At 28.3% G+C, this 20004-nt stretch overlaps 2 protein-coding genes across 2 annotated transcripts; one reads left to right on the top strand and one right to left on the bottom strand.

Moving 5' to 3' along the window:
- The first annotated feature begins 395 nt into the window (after positions 1-395).
- Positions 396-10039, top strand: LOC107441810 (GTP-binding protein 128up). The gene is made up of 9 exons (XM_071179696.1): positions 396-539; positions 1380-1545; positions 1978-2178; positions 4098-4307; positions 5114-5199; positions 5936-6048; positions 7402-7524; positions 8809-8904; positions 9976-10039. The coding sequence occupies exons 1-9, from the start codon at positions 498-500 to the stop codon at positions 9980-9982; spliced, it is 1044 nt and encodes a 347-aa protein (XP_071035797.1). The 5' UTR covers positions 396-497; the 3' UTR covers positions 9983-10039.
- A 1819-nt stretch (positions 10040-11858) lies between these two features.
- Positions 11859-19971, bottom strand: LOC107437828 (UPF0462 protein C4orf33-like). The gene is made up of 5 exons (XM_016049953.3): positions 19379-19971; positions 17606-17663; positions 17213-17264; positions 13752-13942; positions 11859-12014 (listed from the first exon to the last, which is right to left on the bottom strand). Exons 1-5 carry the CDS (start codon positions 19557-19559, stop codon positions 11909-11911), a joined length of 588 nt encoding a protein of 195 aa, XP_015905439.2. The 5' UTR covers positions 19560-19971; the 3' UTR covers positions 11859-11908.
- Between the last annotated feature and the right edge of the window lie 33 nt (positions 19972-20004).

The following is a 20004-nucleotide window of genomic DNA, read 5'->3' as shown; positions in this document are numbered from 1 at the left end:
AATAACATGGGAAATTACAATAAAGAACTTAACTCAGTAAAACATAAAGATCATTTAAAGCTATAATATTCAATAATTTTGAGAATTTCTTAGTTCAGATTATCATAAATTACATAATAAGATCTTAACAATGAAAAATTTACATTATCAAAACATTTTAACTACACTTTTCACAAAAAAGTCTTTTTTTTTATCAGCGTCAAACTTATTTTATAAAATAATTATTATATTTGAAATGATGAGAACACATCTTAAAAACACCTCATTCCCCTGTTGAATGCACAACTTTAGGTGAAGCGCCATCTATCATTTTAATTGATAGTGTAATGTTCAAGAGGAACCCTGATCATACAAAAATAGGCAGTTCAAAACCAATTGTTATTCAGTTGCTGGCTTACTCGCTGGTTGAAATTACATGCCTTTTGATTGTTGTTGATGTGTTGTAAACTTTTAACTTTTTAAATTCATCAAGCGAAATTTGACAGTTTCCTTTAATAATGGCTTCAGTGGTCGATAAAATCACGGCGATTGAGGCTGAGGTTTGTGTTTTTAATTATTTTGTGTCTGTAAACGTTAAGTTTCATTAAATGTGTTAAGCCATGATGAATTAGAAAAATTTGCATTACCTTTGAGACTTAAGATAAGGAGATTATATTACAGTTCTATACTTCATTAATTTAGTAATAGGTTTAATATTTTCGGACACTAAGTTTTGAAGTAATCATTTTGCAATGTTAAAAGGTTATGGAATTTTAGCGTGTCATATAAACGAAACATATAAATGTCTGTTGATTGAAGTTATTTAAAATTTTGATAGTTTTCATCTCAAAGTTACTTAATTTAGTCACAATTTTAATGCCCGTTATGCTTATTTTTAAGATTTATGAAAGGAATCTTTTTTTTAATGCCCTACTTTATTTGTTAGACAAACGATGATAAGTTAGAATAATGTGATGATTGATGTGAATTTTTTTCTTCTTGCACATTCTTATCACAGGTTTCGAACTTTTCCTTAGGAGGGGGGGGGGGTAACAGAACATGGAGTAACAATAGTTCTCTCAATTCCACCAATACATTTTTTTTTCCCCGTCTGTTAATGTTTGCAAAAAGATTTTTTAGAATTTCTTTATAAATTTTTACCTTTCATGCGTTAAAATTATCATTTATGAAAAGTTTCATCATTTATTTAAAATAATAGTAAGTCTTCTACAAGTATGTTTGCGTTCTTGTATTAGGAAAATTCAAATTTAATGTGCAATATAATTACAGATAATTTTGTATTATTTATAATGTTGACAATCAATATTTTTACTTTTACTCGTAAACTATTTAAATGAAAAATATATTAATTCAATCAATCCTATTTCTAACTTTACTAGATGGCCAGAACTCAGCGTAATAAAGCAACCATGGGTCATTTGGGATTATTAAAAGCTCGTCTTGCTAAATTAAAAAGAGAATTGATGACTCCAAAAGGTGGCGGAGGAGGTCCAGGGGAAGGTTTCGATGTTGCTAAAACTGGTGACGCTAGAATAGGATTTGTTGGTAAGTGGAACTTTATTACATATTTTTATTGCGGGATTTATATAGAGTATTCAAAAAAGTTCAAGTGTGCCTTAAAAAGACTTAATTTTGCATCATAACATCCAACACATTAGTCCCTATTTTGGGCTTAAAGCTTTTTTTTTTCTTTTCGAAATAAGTGTTAAAAATTTAACACTTTTATATTATTTTATTGTTTGTTTTTTTAATGTGGATTTTCTTGCTACTCTGTTATTACATGATATGAATTTGAGTGTTTTGACACACTTAGTATGCAACTACTTTATTGTGACTTTATGTTATTAGATGATAGCTCTTTCTGCGGTTCTTTATCATTTTTAAGACTTTTCTACTTGGTAATATATTTATGTTTAATAGAATTCAAATAAAAATGGCAAAACCTTAGATCAAGCTAACTAATGTTTCTATTTGTAGGATTTCCTTCTGTTGGCAAATCAACGCTTATGAATACCTTAGCTGGTGTCTTTTCTGAAGTTGCAGCTTATGAGTTTACAACATTGACTACGGTGCCTGGTGTCATTAAGTATAAAGGGGCAAAGATGCAACTTTTGGATCTCCCCGGAATTATTGAAGGTGCAAAAGATGGTAAAGGTAGAGGAAGACAAGTAATAGCTGGTAAGATCTTTATAGTTGTTGTAGATTTTGGAGAAGATATGTGAGATTTACTGACAGAAATTTTCTTAATCTGTGGAAACTGTTTGAAAGTTTTTAACCAATTATTGTTACTTATTGCACATAAGCAATAATTATCTAATTATATGTTTAAGGATATTTAATTTTAAACATCTGTTTTATTCTAACTGAAATGTCATAATTCGTTATATTTTTAAGTTCATAATATTTGATTTCTTACTTATTAATAAATCTAGTTTTTAATAGATTGCATTGCTTATGTGTCACTGATTAGGCTGTTATTTACTGAGTAAGCTTTGATAACCTCCATGCATATGTTATTTTATATCAGTGCAATTTGAGGATAGCCTTTTTGACCGATCACTAAATTAATTGCCAGTGGCAACTCCAGTTAGGATTGCTGCTCAAACAATGCGAGAAATAGGACGGTCTAAGCTTATTCTGTTATAGTGGTTTTCAAATTAAACAGTGTTATCTATCAAATAAGTTTCAAGGGAACGTATACACATTGACATAATGAAAATATTGAAAATTATGTTTTATTTTTAATATTTATGAGTGCCAGTTTACCATAAATACTTTTGAAGTATAAATAAACTCATCATCGCTAATACTTTTTGATATTCCATATCTTTCTTACGTGACAGATATTACTTCTATAACCAGGGAGAAAGTTTATGAATTATCTTATTCTGTGATTTCTTGAATCAATGCTCTCTAGATTTACTGAATAAAGACTAGTATATGGCCAGGTTAGTTGTCGCTGATGCTTCTGTCAGCCAGCCAGCACATTCAACCAAATTTTGCTATCAGCGTTGACTCTTTATTCCTTGTTCCATTGAAAGAAGAGAAATGGATAAATTTTCTCTCTTCCTTATCAGTTCTTGTTGATTCATATTTTTTGGGGGGTTTTAAGTTCAGCCACTAGGTGTAGTAAAATAGCACATAAATACATTGGCGTAGCTGTTGGAAAAATAAAACAAATCTGGCTTCTGACTACAAGCTGGCTATCCTACCAATACTGTATAATCCAATGTGGGGAATAATAAATTGCATGTTGGTTATTCTTAAGAAACTAAAGAATTTGTAGTTTAGTATGAGAGTATGAGCTAAGAGTATGCATTTTTCTTAGTAATAAAGTAGGCTGTATAACTGGTGAGAACCTTTTTGAAGAGTAAAATTCCATTTTAAAGTTAATTTGGGAATTTAAGTTTAAAAAGTAAAATCATATTGCCTACTCCTAAAATTACTAATGGTTTGAAAAGACGATTTAAGAAAAGAAAAAAAAATGCACAGTTTTCTACGTTCTGTTGAGAAATCAGATGATTTACTGTTACAAAATTTCAAATCTAGTTGTAAATTTCTACAAAAGTGTTGCTAGCTATGTTATTTTTTTTTTTCGCATATCAAATCATCATAATAATTAAAATTTTTGTACCAAGGTCTGTTAATTTTATCCTCTTATCCTCTACCATCTTATTATATCTTATGGTTGCTGCAAATTATGGTTATTTTAAAAAAAATTTTAATAGTTTTTCTTAATTAGCAGTGACATCTGTTGACAAACTTTAATCTGGACTCTGGTTTATTTAAGTAGAAATTAGCAAAATGTGTCTTTTTATCTCTTTCTGTTTTTCTTTTATTGATTTTTAAATTCCTTGGTCATTTTCAGAACACCTGATGTATAGGATGTCTTAAAAAATTTGTTTATAAATCTTTTTTGAATTATGTTTGCTTTTTTCCCCCTCAGAATTTCTAAAATATTTAAAAGTAGTGATTGTTATTTTTGTGCTTCAAATTAATGCTCTTTATTTGTATCCTGGCTATTATTATTTCTGTTTTTCAGTCTTTAATATTGTTTATTATTCTTTCAACTAATAGTTTTGTTCTATTTATTTCAGTGGCACGTACTTGCAGTTTAATCTTTATCGTATTGGATGTCTTGAAACCATTACTTCACAAAAAACTTATTGAACATGAATTAGAAGGTTTTGGTATCAGGCTAAATAAAGAGCTGCCTCAAATGGTTTTAAGAAAAAAAGACAAAGGTGGAATTAATCTTCAAACCATGGTAAAACTATACTTTTTCATTTTTATTTCGTTCAAAATATGTTATTCATTTAGTTTTTATTTGTTCTTGTTTTCATAATTTTTTAATTTCCATTTAAAAATTCTTGATATTTTGTCCATTTCTTTTTCTAAAGTTTATGCAACAAATTAAAAATGTTTTATGCTGAAAAAAAAAAACATTTCATACAACACAAAAATACTAACATTTTAACAAAATAGATTTTAGTTTAAACTCATATATAACATGCAACCGCATATTTTCTTATTTAATAACTTTATCACATATTTCCATTTATTTCTAAACATGTAAAATATTTAAACCTTTCAAAGAGATATTATTGTGGAAAGTGTTCAACTTCGCACGCAATTCGTCCAGCTACCAAAGCAAAATTGCAATGGCATGTCTTGGAATCATTCTCAAGGATGTTTCCCCGGCCATCGCCAATAGCAAATTGTGCAAATTGTGTGCTAATATCATGAGAAAGGTGCAAAACTTTGCTAGTCATTAAATACACTGAAGAAGTATAAAGTAGTTTTGCTTGTATGTTCATTAAAAAATATATATATATTCCAGGAGCAATTTGCCATTACTTTATTTACAGTCCTCAATTATCAAGTTTTTAACTTATTGAACTAATTACTTTATTCTTTTAATTGATTAATTTAAATTTCATTGCATAAGGTGCGGGATTAAACATTAATTAAATAGGCAGGATTAATGACACTTTTTTTAAAATTAAAAATGCCCTCTTTATTAAAAAAAAATGCTTTTAAAAAAATTCCTGTGAGATATCTTGACTGGTTAACTGACTGTATATTCTTTTTTTTANCTCTGTCTTTCATGCAGCCTTCACATGGAAATACACAGGATTAAAGGATTTCACCATTAACACCTCATTACCATTAGTTATAGATTGTGCTGAAAATGATTTTGTGAATTAATATGTAAAACCAGTAGGGTTGTTTTTAAAAAAATATAAATTTTAGTCCATAATACATATACTCTCTTCTCTCTATATAGGCAAAGCATTTAGGTATTATATTTGAAATTAATTATTGCCACAACAAGCATTGTTGCTTCTAGTAAAATAGAAGAGAATAATTTTTAAAATTGGTCTTAGATTAAGGTCCTTGAAAATTTTGTTGAGGTCCTTGAAAAGTCCTGGAATTTCAATCTCATAGAGTGGGAACCCTGTAACTATATGACAAATCTAACTCGAATAAACTATGCTTTATTAAAACTTTTTTGGTTTTCATGCAAATCATTGCTTCTATCAATAATTTATGTATTATGAAATCTACTTATCAAAGCTTCATTTCATGAAATTTAATATTTTACAATATGTATCATTTAATAAATTTTCTATTAAAAAGTTTAATTGTGTATTTTATTAAAAAAAATATTTCTAATGAAATATTGCAGTGCCTAGTCAAAATATAATCTAAAAATTTTTTGAAGTTATCCTGGAAAGCATGGGAAAGTGAGGAAATTTTGCTTCTAAAATTGAGTGGAAACCCTTAGTGTAATATCAATAGACATCTGAAATAAATTGTGAAATAATTGTTGAATTTGAATTACAATCCATTATTGTTTTACTAGTGGTTTTTTAGTATATTTACATTTAAAATTTTAATCATTTTGATCTTTTATTCTTTTTCTTTCATATAGGAATTGGACATAATTTATCAAATACCCCATACAGTTCCATTATCAGCTCATCATAAATGGAATTTTGATGACCTATTGGAGAAAACTTGGGAATACCTAAAGCTAATTAGAATGTAAGACGATTTTCCAATAGTGAGTGATCCTGTAAATTTTAACAGCCTGTTAATTAAATCTGATTTTAATATTAAATAATCTCTTCAGGGCTGATTGCTTTGTGGTGTGAAGAAAAAAGACTTAATTTATTCAAATGTAATTTGTTGATTTTTATATTAATAGGAATTGACAAATCAGAAAAAGGGGGAGAAATAATAAAAATTCTCAAAAGAAAATAATGAACACATTTATGGCTGTTGAGCATTAATCTTAATTTGTGAGTGAAATAATTTTCCTTTCTGTAATAAATTGGATATCAGTCAAATTTTACTTTTGTTGCAATCTGGAAACATAAAATTATAAACATATAATATTTTTTATACACTTGCCGGAATGTTAATTGTATTTAAGTAAAAACACCTCGATTACTAACTATTTACAAATGTGTTCGTTTATTGATTTCTTATTAAAATAAAAGCTACCATAATATGTTTAATACATCTATTATTTTTATCAACTATTAAGGTTCTGTTAGAAAAAAAAATACCTAACTAAATGCCAAACAATTACTTCATCCTTTTTTTTTTTAATATTTTTAATTGTACATCAAAACTAATATCAGTTCAGCCAAATCATAAAATTTTTGTTTGTCTTGTTAAGGGATTCTATAATGAATTATTAAAGTTATTATCAATTTTTTTATTATTATTATTGTCACTTATTATAACTATAAAAAGCTTAACATCCACAGACGTGTGAAAGGTTAAGTTTCTTATATTATATTCTTCTTTGTTCTTATATTCTTCTTTTGATCTAAAGTTAACCAATAAAAATTAAAATCTATAAGAGTGGGCAGTTAACAAAGTGGGAAACTTAACAATTTCTCCATTTTTTGTTCTCGGTTGAAGAATTATTTTTTGTCCTGCAAATTTACTTTTTTAATTTAACTTTTCCTAACCTTAATCCTTTCCGATTCTTTTTTTGTTCTTTAACTATAAGTTTATCATAGTTTTAAGTTCAAGAAGATCCAAATAGCATATATATATCTATACATACAATTTCGAAGCACAATATTTCTAAGATTGTTAAGCTGCGGTGTATGTATGAGCAACAGAAAACAATTGATTTATGTTTGTGTTAATATATATGTTGTTAATTATATTTATGTGTCATTGACTTTTTTATCCCAAAACAAGATTTATTGTTACATGTTTAAGAAACTTCATTTTTAGGTTTTATTGCCTATCTTAATACCTTCTGTATTTCTTTCGATTATTGTGTATTTCTGTTAGAATTGTAAAATTGATATTAACATATTTTTTATCTTATTATTTTTTGTTTCCCTCTTGCTTAAAGCTATATTTATTTTCTAGATACACTAAACCTAAAGGACAGTTACCTGATTATGAATCGCCTGTCATTCTAACACATGATAGATGTACTGTTGAAGCCTTCTGTAATAAGCTTCATCGCACAATTATGAAAGAATTTAAATAGTGGGTATAAATTATTTGCATGACGCTTTCTCTTTGTAGTCAGGGATTTGCTGATATGCAGTTTTCCTCTTGATATTGTTCATTTTTTTCTGCTTTTAAAACATTTTTTTTTTTTTAATTCATCAACAAGTAGGAATTTTTTCTTGTGGAGAGAAAATAGAAAATCTCCCTTGCTTGTTACATGTCCAGAGCAAAATTGTTCAATTGTAAAACCAATGCTACAAGAAATGTTAATTTGAAATATAAAAAGACAACCCTATTTCTATATTTCAAATTTAATTAGAAAACCTTTTGTGCGTATTACAAATTTATAGTCAAAAAGTAATTTGTACAATTAGATATTAGAGTAAATAATTTTTAAACAAAAGAAAAATTTTTTTGAATTTATATAGTTAGAAACTATATTTACTGGACCAGTATTCTACTAATGTTTTAAAAATGTAGTGATTACTTGCAATGGAATGATGAAACACAGAAAAAAATTGGTTTAGGTGTGTATATTGATAGTACTTAAATAACTGTTATTTTTAATGAAGAGGAAGACAATTTTTTCATTATTTAAATTATTTAATAAACTCTCCTTTCATAGAATTTAAATTTTTTCTGTCCTATCCACTTAAATTTAAAAATAAAGCATTATCTTTGTTTTGTCATTACTAAAGACATTTTGCAGTTTTTATATTTTCTTTAAAAAATATAGTCTTTTTTACAAAGTTTCTCAAATTTGTGTTGAAATTTGAATATTCATTGTTTTTCAAAATTGTTTTGGTGCATCCTTAATAAATCAAAAAACAAATTTTTAGCATATGAAGCTCAGTTTCAAAATCATTAATTTTTGAAATTTTATGTTCATGATTTTTGATTTGCTTGTTAACCTTTTGCTTAGGGTTGGTGCAACATGTGGGCCACATGTAATGGTACACCATAAGCAAAGGGTTGATGTTATCTACTTATCCAATTTTGTGTAGAAATTTTATCATGAATATCTTTAATGTTTTTCCAAATTTTCTATTTTTCTCATAAATTTTACAGCATTGTTAAAGTTTTAATCAAATTTGCATTACGTTACATAATTAGATTATTTATAATAAATTATCTTTTGCTCAAATATATTTTAATTCATTGTAGAATGTGAAATACATTTGATATTTTTTTAATACTGAATTAGTATTTTATTGTTACAAATGGTAGCTATTAGTGCTCTTCTGTAAAATAAGTTCAAAAATCTTATGTTTAAATGTGTCATTTTTTAAAAAACTATAACAATTTTTATTTATTTTACAGTGCTTTAGTTTGGGGTTCATCTGTAAAGTATAATCCTCAGAAAGTTGGAAAAGATCATGTTTTAAATGATGAAGATGTAGTTCAAGTTGTTAAAAGGTTATTATTATTAGTAGTAGTATTATAAAATGTGTGATTATAACATATAAAATTTCATTTACTTCAGAAAAAGTAGACATATTTTGAGAGCTAAAAAATCGATGCTCATTCTCAAAACTTGCCAGGCATAAGTGAGAAAAACAATAGATTTAAAACAAAAGACAAAATGAAATTAGTGAAAAACAATTCTTTTAATGACAAATTGTTTCAAACCCTGTTACAGCTCATCTTGATATCCTGAGATCTCATTTCCTCCATATTAATGCTAATTCCTTTGTTAACGATGTGAGTTTTCAACCACCTCTCTTTAGCTTGTGAAAATTTATACTGCCCGGATTTGTCTCTCTTGTTTTTCTAATTTTGGCTTTTAACTTTATTTATTTTCCATTTTTCGTTTGCTACTTAACGCTTTCAATTTTACCCTTGGCTGCTGCGAGTTTTCTAAATCAGTTTTTCATCTTTATTATTTTGCATTTGCAACTTTATATTTTCTGTTTCAAATTTCTTTTGTTTTTCCTTGTTCGCGTTTTGGCAAGTCTTCAAAATAGGCACCTATTTTTGAGCACTCGACACATTTTGACTTTTGTATATGCTTGCTTTTCGTTATTTATTTAATCACCAAGCATAATTAGACTTCAGGGTCGATTTGACTGTCGCCTTTTTTTAAAAAAAGATTTATGCAAATAGATACATTTAGAATTTATTTGAATTCATTAGTTTATTCTTTTAAAAAAAAACAATACTCATAAGAGAAATTTGGAAAACAGATTCAAATGCTATATAAATTTTCCTTAGTAGCTGTGTCCATTTTCCTAGGCACATTTTGAGACATGTCTATTTTCATGAACAAGCATTTCAAGCTTTGTCCATATTTAAAAACTCGCCAACATTATGAAACATTAATTCCTATTTTTAGTTCAAACTACATAATATATTTTTTTATTAGATATTTTCTGATAAAAAGCTTTTCCTTCTATTAAATCTTTCTAGGAAGTGCTTAAATGTTAGGTCTTTATTATTTTATATACCGATTTTGTATATGTGTTTTATTTGTTTATTATTTTTTTGCAGAGTTTGAAAGAAATCCTGGCCAAGGAAGAAATGTTGTAATAAAGTGAAATTTATATTCACTGCTTATTTTGTCTTAATCATTACAAAATGTGTGTATTTCTCTTAATTTAATGCATTCGAACCAAAACAAGTACAACAGTTAAAAAATGAGTATAATGTTAAAATAACTAATAAACCATCTCTGCTATACTATAAAAATAACACTGCCTTACAAGAAAATTCAAGCCATGACACCGTTCCATTTTATGCTAATTTAAAATGACATCCTGCAAAATATGATCTCTTTTTCTCCTGTGTATGCACTTTTCCAGTTTTATGGCTATATAATGTATGTATTGTATGTAACATGTATGTACAGTGCACAAAGAACAAAAAAAACAGTCCAGATTAACTTTTCTCCATTTTCTTGGACTCAATCTTAATGATTCAAAGGGTTAAACTCAAATGTGTTACAAGTTAAGTCAGGAGAGCGATCAAGAGGTTTGAGTCCTTAATGCTAATTTTACTTTTTGCGTATTTCAGCATATCTTGAGAACTTTTTAAGTGAAAGGGAAAAATTTTTGCACGTAATTATAAATTTTGTTTATCTAAAGATAATTCCATGCAAAAAAAATAAATAATTACTTTTAGTAAATATTTATTGTTTTATTCAATAGTAGAAAAATTTTTTAATTCTAAGATATACAATTTTTGAAATTTTAACAAATGTAATTTTGCATGGCAAAACTCAAAAGAAATTGATCAAATTGTTCCTGAGAAATGAAATTTTAAAAAGTCGTAATTTTAAAATTTGATTTCTCTGGAACAGAGAATTAAAATTTTAAATTTTTTTCTATTCGACAGATTTCTCTCAATTTTTTTTATTTTGCCATACAAAATTACATTCTTTAAAATGATGTAAAAAATTTTATACCTTACAATTCAATTTTCTCAGCTATTATTAAATAAAATAATAAATATTTACTATAAGTTATTTTTTGCATGGAATTATCTTAGGATAAACGAATCCAAATTCAATAATTGCGTAAAAAAATTTTTCTTAAAAAGTTCTCGAGAAATGGCGAAATGCGCAGAAAGTAAAATTTACATTAGAAGTTCCCCAAAAAATTATTCGAAGAAAGAACATTTTTGTTTCTGATATTGTAATTTAAAATATCGTCTGCACTAATTAATTAGCATATTTGAGGTTAACCCTTTGAACCATTAAGATTGAGACCTGGAATGTAAAGATGTGATCATTAGGTCAAATATTATTTAGGGTGATCCTTTTTTCTTTTTTTTTGTCTACTGTACTTAGATGCATCCCTACCCAAAATTCTCAGGCCCTATCTCAGACTTTTGGTAAAGGTATATTCAGGTATTTATGATCATTAATTGAATTGTAATTTAAGATAGCAAAAATTGTGATTGCCATGAAAAGGTTAAATTTAGAAAAGGTTCTCAATTGAAACCTTGCATTCACTTATCACATTGAAATGAAATTTATCTTAATGTGTAGTACAAAAAAAATAGCACACCATCTTTCCAAAGTCGTATTCAGTGTTCAATTTAGAGGAATTATTTATAAAGTGAATTAAAAAAAAATTTAATTATAAACCAGAGTTATTTATTTTTTTGAACTATGCTGAAGTGTTATATACGCCTCTGCTTATAAAAGTCATTGTCTGGTGAATCATTAAAATATTAAGTTGAGGGTTAAATTGATATTAAAACCATTTCTTTTCTAAATTTTTCTTTCCTTTGAAAATTAAAAAAAAAAAAAGAAATTTTTTTAAAAACTTGTAATTTAGCCTTAAAAACATAAGCCTAGAATAAGGCTGAAAGCTTTTTTTAATTTGAACTTTATCAATAATATTCAAAATGAATTGTTTTTTCTTCTCTCACATTCTTCAAAGACATTGCCAACTAAACAAAATTCCCATCCTATTGCTACTTAAATACCTTTTTCCTCAAGAGCTGCTTTCCATACATCCGAAAGCCTATCTCCAAAGTCCAAAATTGTTTCAAACTGAATGTAACGGAAGTATTCCAATCTATGACTGTAAAAAAATGATGAAATTAATGACATAATAGCGGAACGCTAAACTTGCATATTATATTGTAGGCGGAAAAAAAATACCCTCAATAACTTTTCCTAATTAATGGGATTTTCATGTATCAAATGCCCGATCTCAATAGTTCAAGGTGTATATGCTAATTAATTTGTGCTGACAAGTTTCAAACTTAGTTTTCTTGCCAGGCTCAAATTCTTGATTTTAAATAAATGGGAGATGGCTGCAATCTTTTAAGTATTTTCTCAAATTAATAGGAGAGTAGTCGCAAGTTAAATTTCCTTAATGTGAATTAATAATGTCTTTTGCATATTTTTCCATATCTTGACAAACTTAAACGAACCAAATTCTTTTTCTTGCAATTATAAAGCTCGTTTATCCACAAAAAAAAAAAGGCGTATGAAAAAGTAATTTTTAATCGTTATTTTGTTTAATAGTTGTTAGGAAAATTTTAAATCGTTAAGTATTTCTTAATAAAATCAATTACATAGTTCTTGAGAAATGCAAATTTCATAATGAAACTTCATTAAAAACTTCATAACTCAACTGTTGGGCTGATTTTGTTCAAATTTTTTCAGTTTAAATTGAATAGCTAAAAAACACCTTAGAGTTCAAAAGTTTATCTACTGTTATTAAATTAAATAATTAACAAAAATTATTTTCGAATAAGATTATCCTTTTGGTAATGGAATCCATGAAATACTAAGAATATGAAAATCTAATCATCATAACTAAAGTTATTCCATGTAATATCTTTTTTTTTTGGGGGGGGGGACTCATCGTAAATTTTTATATGGGTTATAATAAAAAAGAAATATTTTTTAACCTAAAACATGCTGTATAGATTCTTTTCTAATGTAATGTTTAAAACTAAATGCTAATCTACAAAAAGTCATTTTAACTAAAGTAATATCTCTTCGTTTTCTAGAGCTCTAGTTTAGCAGTTGTCAGTGGCAAACTAGTTAGCATTATATAGTACATGGCTACCAAAATATCAAACCCTATTCGCTAAAAGTGGCGACTATGTTACAGACCTAATATAAGAGATTAAAATACGCTCGATTTGAGCAGATTCCATCGTAAATCCAAGTTCATTTTCGAGCATTTTTCTGGTAATTTATCCTACGAATTTCCACGAGTTTTAAAATCCTTATATTTTTATTTTCATAACACGACACGCGAATATTTGAATCTCTCCATTGAGTAATCACTTTTTGATAGACTCGACGATTCCATCGCTTTTCGATATTTATAATTACTGATTTCTTTGTGATTTGTAAAATTCCCATACTTTTTAAAACCTTTATGTTACAGCACTGATATTACAAATTGCTCTTTTAACTACTCAACTTTTGGATGGATTCGATTCGTAACCATGCGTTCCTAAATTCCAATAATCTTGTTGATCACTTTTTCAAGAGTTATTACAAGGGATTTCTACACAGTTTTTATAAAATTTCAATACGTTATTATACACGCAATCAATGATATACCGCCCATTTGAATAATCGCTTTTTGCGTGTCTCTAACCTAAAAGTAGGTACCATTTTTTATGATTCTGTCAGCCAGGGCTAGTCTCAAGATGTATTGTTTGGCTCACTGTACCTTTTTTCCTTGGTTTTAAGAAAATTATCTTTTTAAAACTTAATAACATGATGTGAAGATTATTTTTTAACAAAATTATTTAGGAACTATATTATATCTAAATGAAATATGTATACATACAAATCTGGAGTTTGAAACTGCCCAGTTGGCACGGGGTTTAATGCCTCATACGTTCTATTCTTACCAGTACCATGAATAGCGTATGCATTGAAAAGTTTGACATTTGGAGGGAAATATGATTTTGGTATTCTTGCTATGCCTGTCCAACTATTTCCTTCAATATTTGCAGTATAAACTATAGGCAAACCAACCTGAAATAGTGAATACAATTTGAATGTGAAAAACTTGACACGTCAGGATTGCAAAAGCAGTTGTACACTCATTTAGCATAATTGCTTGTGTTGCAGATTGCTTGTATCTCATTTAGCATAATTGCAACAACTGTAAGCTGCCAGCTTGTACAGTTGTTGGAAAAGACTTTACAAAATAGCAAGTAGGAAGAATTTTTCTAAAAAATAAGCTGAATTACCAACACTTATTAATGCCTAACTAATTGGCTGATACAGGGTTATATATTCTTATACAAGTTGTTCCGTAAACTCCTCCCTTAATAAGTATTTTTGTAATCCTTATAGAAAAACGAGAGCATATAATTATACGCATTTGGGGTCGCAAATTAATATTTAACCAACGAGCCATCGCAATCTGATACATCATAGTACAAAAAGGAGAGTGTATTAAACAATACTGGATTAATTAAGAGATGAAACAGAGAGGAGTTGAAAGTTGATTATTAGAAATAAGTTTCAACCTCTTTATTGACCATTTAACGATTGAGCCATTCACTCAAAATAAAGTCCAATCGATTAACTACACTTTTTGAATTACCTTAAATTTAATAATCAAAACACTTTGCACCGTTTTTAATCGTAATAGTAAGGGCCGGCGCCGCTGTTATAGATGTTCAACTTAATGTTTCATTTTGCTTCGTTGCGAAATAACTATGACTTGGAAATTTGAAATTACGAAGAATTGTAGAATAATGTACGAGGAATACGATAGAATAAAAAATATTAATATTCGATAGTTAATTCGAGAATTAGTAACTGTTGAACTAGACATAAAAAATACCGTACAAGCAGCTCTGCAAGTGTCTTTTTCACAAATTTTTTTCTTTCTTTTTAAGTTACATTTTGTTTTGCAAAGCCATAACTATAAGATTTAAAAAGTTCAAATTGCGAAGATGTGTAAACAAATGTATAAGAAATTCGATGGAAGAAAAAACTAAGATTCGATTATTAATTAGAGCATTATCAACTGTTAAACTTGAGGAAAAAAATAATGTTTTGGTTGGTCTGTAGTCCACTGAAATGCAACAACGTAGTTAAAAGTTAGAGCTTTTTTGTTGTAAATATTGACTATTTAATATCTATTGTTGAGAATTCATATTTTCCTGACGAGATCTTTAATTTTATAGGCGTGCTCCAATAGATCTCAATCAAATGTAGCAAAAAAAGAAAGAGATAAAAAGATTGTTGTTGCCAGATATAAATCTTAACATGGATTTTAAAAATAAAAAAATTCATAAAGAGGGATGAAAATCGTTTTCTATTTGAATCACACAATCAGTACTATTTGGATTACTATTTTTTTTTCAAAGTAGAGATGATTATTTTTCAAATCTAGTAAACCGTCTATTTCGTTACGATTAACATATTAACCAAATGGTCTTACAAAAAGTTACAATAATTGTATTATTTTGAAAACAAAATGTGGAAAATATTGACGTTTAAAGGGGGGGATAAAAACAATGATGAATGAGATTCAAATATGGGGATTGGCGAGTAGAGCCGTCTGGTAATGAATACAAAATGGTTAAAAATTAGAAATTAAATTTTTGCACAATTGCTAAATTATTTCTGTAGTAAAAAAACATTTAACAAATTTTTATAGCTGCCAATAATTTATAACGAATTTAAAAAAGAAGTTTGTGGATGAAATCGCAATGGTTAAAAAGTAGAAAAAGCTTTCAATTTTATCCCTATAGATTGGTAAACTTAATCAGTTAAGCCTAATTCATATTAATAAACAATAAAAATATTTTTTGGATCTTATAATGTAATATGTATCAATTTATGATACAAAACAAAAATAATTGTAGAGCAATCATGGGGGTTGGTAAGCCAAGTTAGCTGGGGGCAGAATCACATAGTAGTAATATATTTCTAAATTTAACATACTAAGCTTGGATAATTCTTTCTGTAGAATGTAGTAAATTTCTTCGGCATTTTAAAGGATCTTAAGTGAAAAAAAAACTGAGACAATATAGTTACAGGAAAGATTATATCTTAATCGTAAATAAGAGTTAACTTATAACCAAACAGTTTAACTAGTATTCACCTTCTAACAGTTTTAATTTAACCTCCTGAAACTAGAGCTTTAAATAATGGAGGAAAATGCGACTTTTACTCAGAAATAGAAACATGTAGCTAAGAAAGTTAACTCGTAAATGTAATTTTTTTTTTCGTTTGAAAATTTAATTCATTAAAATTAATCAACAAAATTAATTAATTCGATTCATAACTTTTTGACTTATTTAATTATTACGATTTTTTTTTGTTGTATATTGTTGAATATTTTTAGTGGTAATAAAGTAGAATCTACTGGATTCAAATAAAGAGTTATAAACTTAAGAAGATAAAATTAAGAGTTATAAACTGTAATGCGTTAAATAAATAAAAAATTGGCATATTCTAAAACTAATGAGCATTTCATAATATTTTTTAATTTTCTTTTCTGAATAATTATTTCTCCTCAAGAATTACAGAAATTTTTGATCAATAATTATCTATTTGATTTCTTCCCACATATATTGCTTCACATGGGGATAATATAACAGAATAGTAGAGCTCATTTTCAATTACACTGTAGAGATAAAATATATCTGGCCCTGCATGAATAATATGTCATTTAAATAAATATTACTATAAACTTAAAAAAAAAAATAGCTACGAATTAAAAATAATAAAATAGCGATCTTTTTAAGCTCGATTGCGGCATGGATCAGTTTTCCAAATTAAATATGACAGCTATGTGATTAAAAGATTAGTGGAAATTAGGCCAGTAAAAATACGGCTAAGTTAAAAAGAATTAATTGAGAATATCGCTGATTTTTGCGCAACTGACTACAAAATGGTCGTTTTTGCTTATATTTTGGCAAAATTAGTCTCTGCGGTCTATTCTACAGAGCAATTCTAGTCACCTTTTTAATAGCAAACTAGCCATTGGCAGCCCTGTAATAAGATACATAAGAAAACTATCTAAAATATTGCATATACTGCATTTGTAACTTTTCTTATAATTTTTTTATTGTAATTATAAACTAACACCAAGGGTAAATCCATTAATATTTTTACGTAGACAATCGCTTTGTAAAGACATATAAGCAGAACATTATCTTTTAAGAGATTAAAAAAAACTATATCGGGCATTGGGTTTAAGAAGATTAAATAGTTTTTTACAACAATACTAAATGAAACTAGCTATGAAATGAAATTTGAATGAATATGAGCCTATCTTACTTTAATTGCATTTTTTCTCCCTGCGAGCAGCAAAATAAAATAAAATCCATGCCTGTAAGGAATCATAATTTATGGATATAAGAAAACCAGAATATTCTTATTATACATTGTATCAATAAATTAAGATGCATTGAGATCTTTTAAAACGAATTTTACTAAACCATACTTGAACTAAAAATAGATTAAAAGACTGGATGTGAATAATTAAGTGTGAGAAAGCTTCCATTTTTGAATAATAAATTAAGAAGAAGAATTTAGATAAAGAAATAACATACAAAGATTAGCTTTTTATATAACGCACACACATATATATATTTACATACTATTATTTAAACAGATAGCACTACATATATCCCTAGTTAATACTATATTAGTCGAATTTTAATGACTTACGGAGAAAACTCTACTTCAAGGTATTTTTCAGCCTTTCCAAGAAAAAATGCTTCAACGACTATACAAAAAGAAATACAAACATTTTAAATTACTGCGTATTCTAAATATGCCCTTAATTTGAAAAATCATTTAGAAAAGGACAAAAATGTATGGTTAGCTGAGTTCTGCTTAAGAAATCACAAACTTCTTTTTTACCAAAAGTTTAGAAATCATTCTCAACAGATGGTGCTATTATAAAGCAATATTTTCAACTACATGTCACAGCATTCACAACTGTAAATATTTGCTTGGCATATATGTCTTACGAGGTAAACACTAGGAAAGCTTGCATTAATCTCTACTAGGTATCTCTAAATAGCAGATTCAATGTTAAGCCCATTTTGGAGAAGAACAGACGAAAAGAAGCGTAGGCTGCCCAGAATTCAAGAACTATCGCTGTTTTGAACGACTGTTTATCCCTTTTATTCTTATGAGGACGCAATTCCACGGGAGAAACTTTACACCCAAATTCCGCTTTACCTCCATAAACTCTAAACTCAATGGCACGACAGCCCATAGAGGGCCAAGGCCTACTGTGCCCATCTCTGTTTTCTTGACCTTGGACTCTGGGGTGTAGGAGCAGATGCTCCGGTCAGGTGGTCAGCCGAAAGCAGAACCTCCAGTGTTTAGTTCCCAAGCATGCTTGGTACTCATTTATCAACCCTCTGAAGGGATGAAAGGCTGAGTAAACCTTGCCCGGCCCGAGGATCGAGCCCATGACCGGTGGCACAGGAGCGCGAAGAGCTACCACTCAGCCACCGGGCCTTTACCTCCATAACTAATTTAAAGCATAGAAAAAGTAAGTTCATTCAAACCTAGAGTAGGCCAAGAAGTTTTAAATAAAAATAGATTATGAGCGGATAACTGAGGATTATGCAACGGGGAAGTTCTCTTCCAATAATTTGTTTGCATTTTGATATATTGAATTCTTTTTTTCAGCAACTGAAACTTCGTGGCTAACTCTAGGTCTGTCTAAACTCACTTTTTCTTTACTTTAATTAGTTATGGAGGTGAAACACTATTTTGTGATGAAAAGTTTCCCCCGCGATAGCGTCCTTTTAACGAAAACGATTAAAGAAGAGTAGCTAAAATTTAAATCGAACAATAAATAAGAGCGAATCTTAATTTCTTTTAACAGTAGCAAAATTATACAGAAATTTAATGAAAATTAGCTTAAAACCGGTTATTGTTTCTGTAATGAAAACGTTTCGGTATTTTTAAAATAATTTTTTATGAACGCAATCACTACCATAGACCTTAATGTTAAAAGTACGAGCTAAGCATAACCTACGCGGGAGTTAGCGCGCATCCGGCGGACTTTTCTTCTACAGTTACAAGTTATTCCGTATCAGCAATCCTGTAATCTATAAAGATCTTTAAATGGTTCAGGTCAGTGGTAAGCTTACCAGTGCCTCTGTCGACATGTCTCATGATTGACAGACAGTTTTTTAATTCTGCCCTCCAGACTGTGCTTTATGATAAAAACAGTGGTTTTTTTAAAACTTTCTTTTAAGACTTTCACTGGTTGGCAACACTACTGTAACTAATAGTTAAAACTTTGAAGATAAACACTAGTTTCCTAAGCAGAACGTAGCATTTGGTTTCTTTCGTTTTTCTTTAATTGATTTTTCAAATCACTAGTCATGTTTGGAAAACGCAAAAATATATACATTGATAAAAAATTATAGCATTGAACTCCGGAAATATTAAGTGCAATAAAGACTTATGGTTTACCTTCATAATCCCACAATTTGTTAAAGGATTTATCAGTCCCCCTGGGATTTGGTGGTGGATCATCATAAAATGGAGCTTTTATTTCCATAATCACAACATCATCTTCAGAATGCAATTTAATTATAGTCGCTTCATGATCGATTGGTTTATCATCCCAGGTTGTTAATATCGAGAATTCCATCCTGTTGTATTAAAATTTACCTTTTGGTAATAATTTTCTTTTATAAAAAATTTATACTTTTAGACCAGTGTTTCCCAAAGTGGTTCATATGGACCCTCAAGGGTCCGTCAGGGGGTCCGTGAAAAATGAAAACTGATTTAGGGGTCCATGAACAACGTCAGGGGGTCCGCGTGAGGTTTAATATAAAATAATAAAATTGTGATTAGTTTTTATTATTATGGAAATGAAGATAAATAAAATAGTAGCGATTTTTACGTCCTAAGTAAACTATAAATAAAGGTGGGTGCGTATAATTATTAACAGTGGTTTGTTACAAATTAAACAGTTGATTTACAAATTTTCTTATATCTTTTGTTCCCTTTTTAAGAGATAACAGTATGAATGAGTCGAAGAAAAAACGCCGAAAATACAGTGTTGAATATTGTTTATTTCCTCACCAGGAAAT

Source organism: Parasteatoda tepidariorum, chromosome 4 (genome assembly GCF_043381705.1).
Source record: "Parasteatoda tepidariorum isolate YZ-2023 chromosome 4, CAS_Ptep_4.0, whole genome shotgun sequence".
NCBI lineage: Eukaryota > Metazoa > Arthropoda > Arachnida > Araneae > Theridiidae > Parasteatoda > Parasteatoda tepidariorum.
Note: the sequence above shows the minus strand (reverse complement) of the source record. Positions and strands in the feature narration are given on the sequence as shown.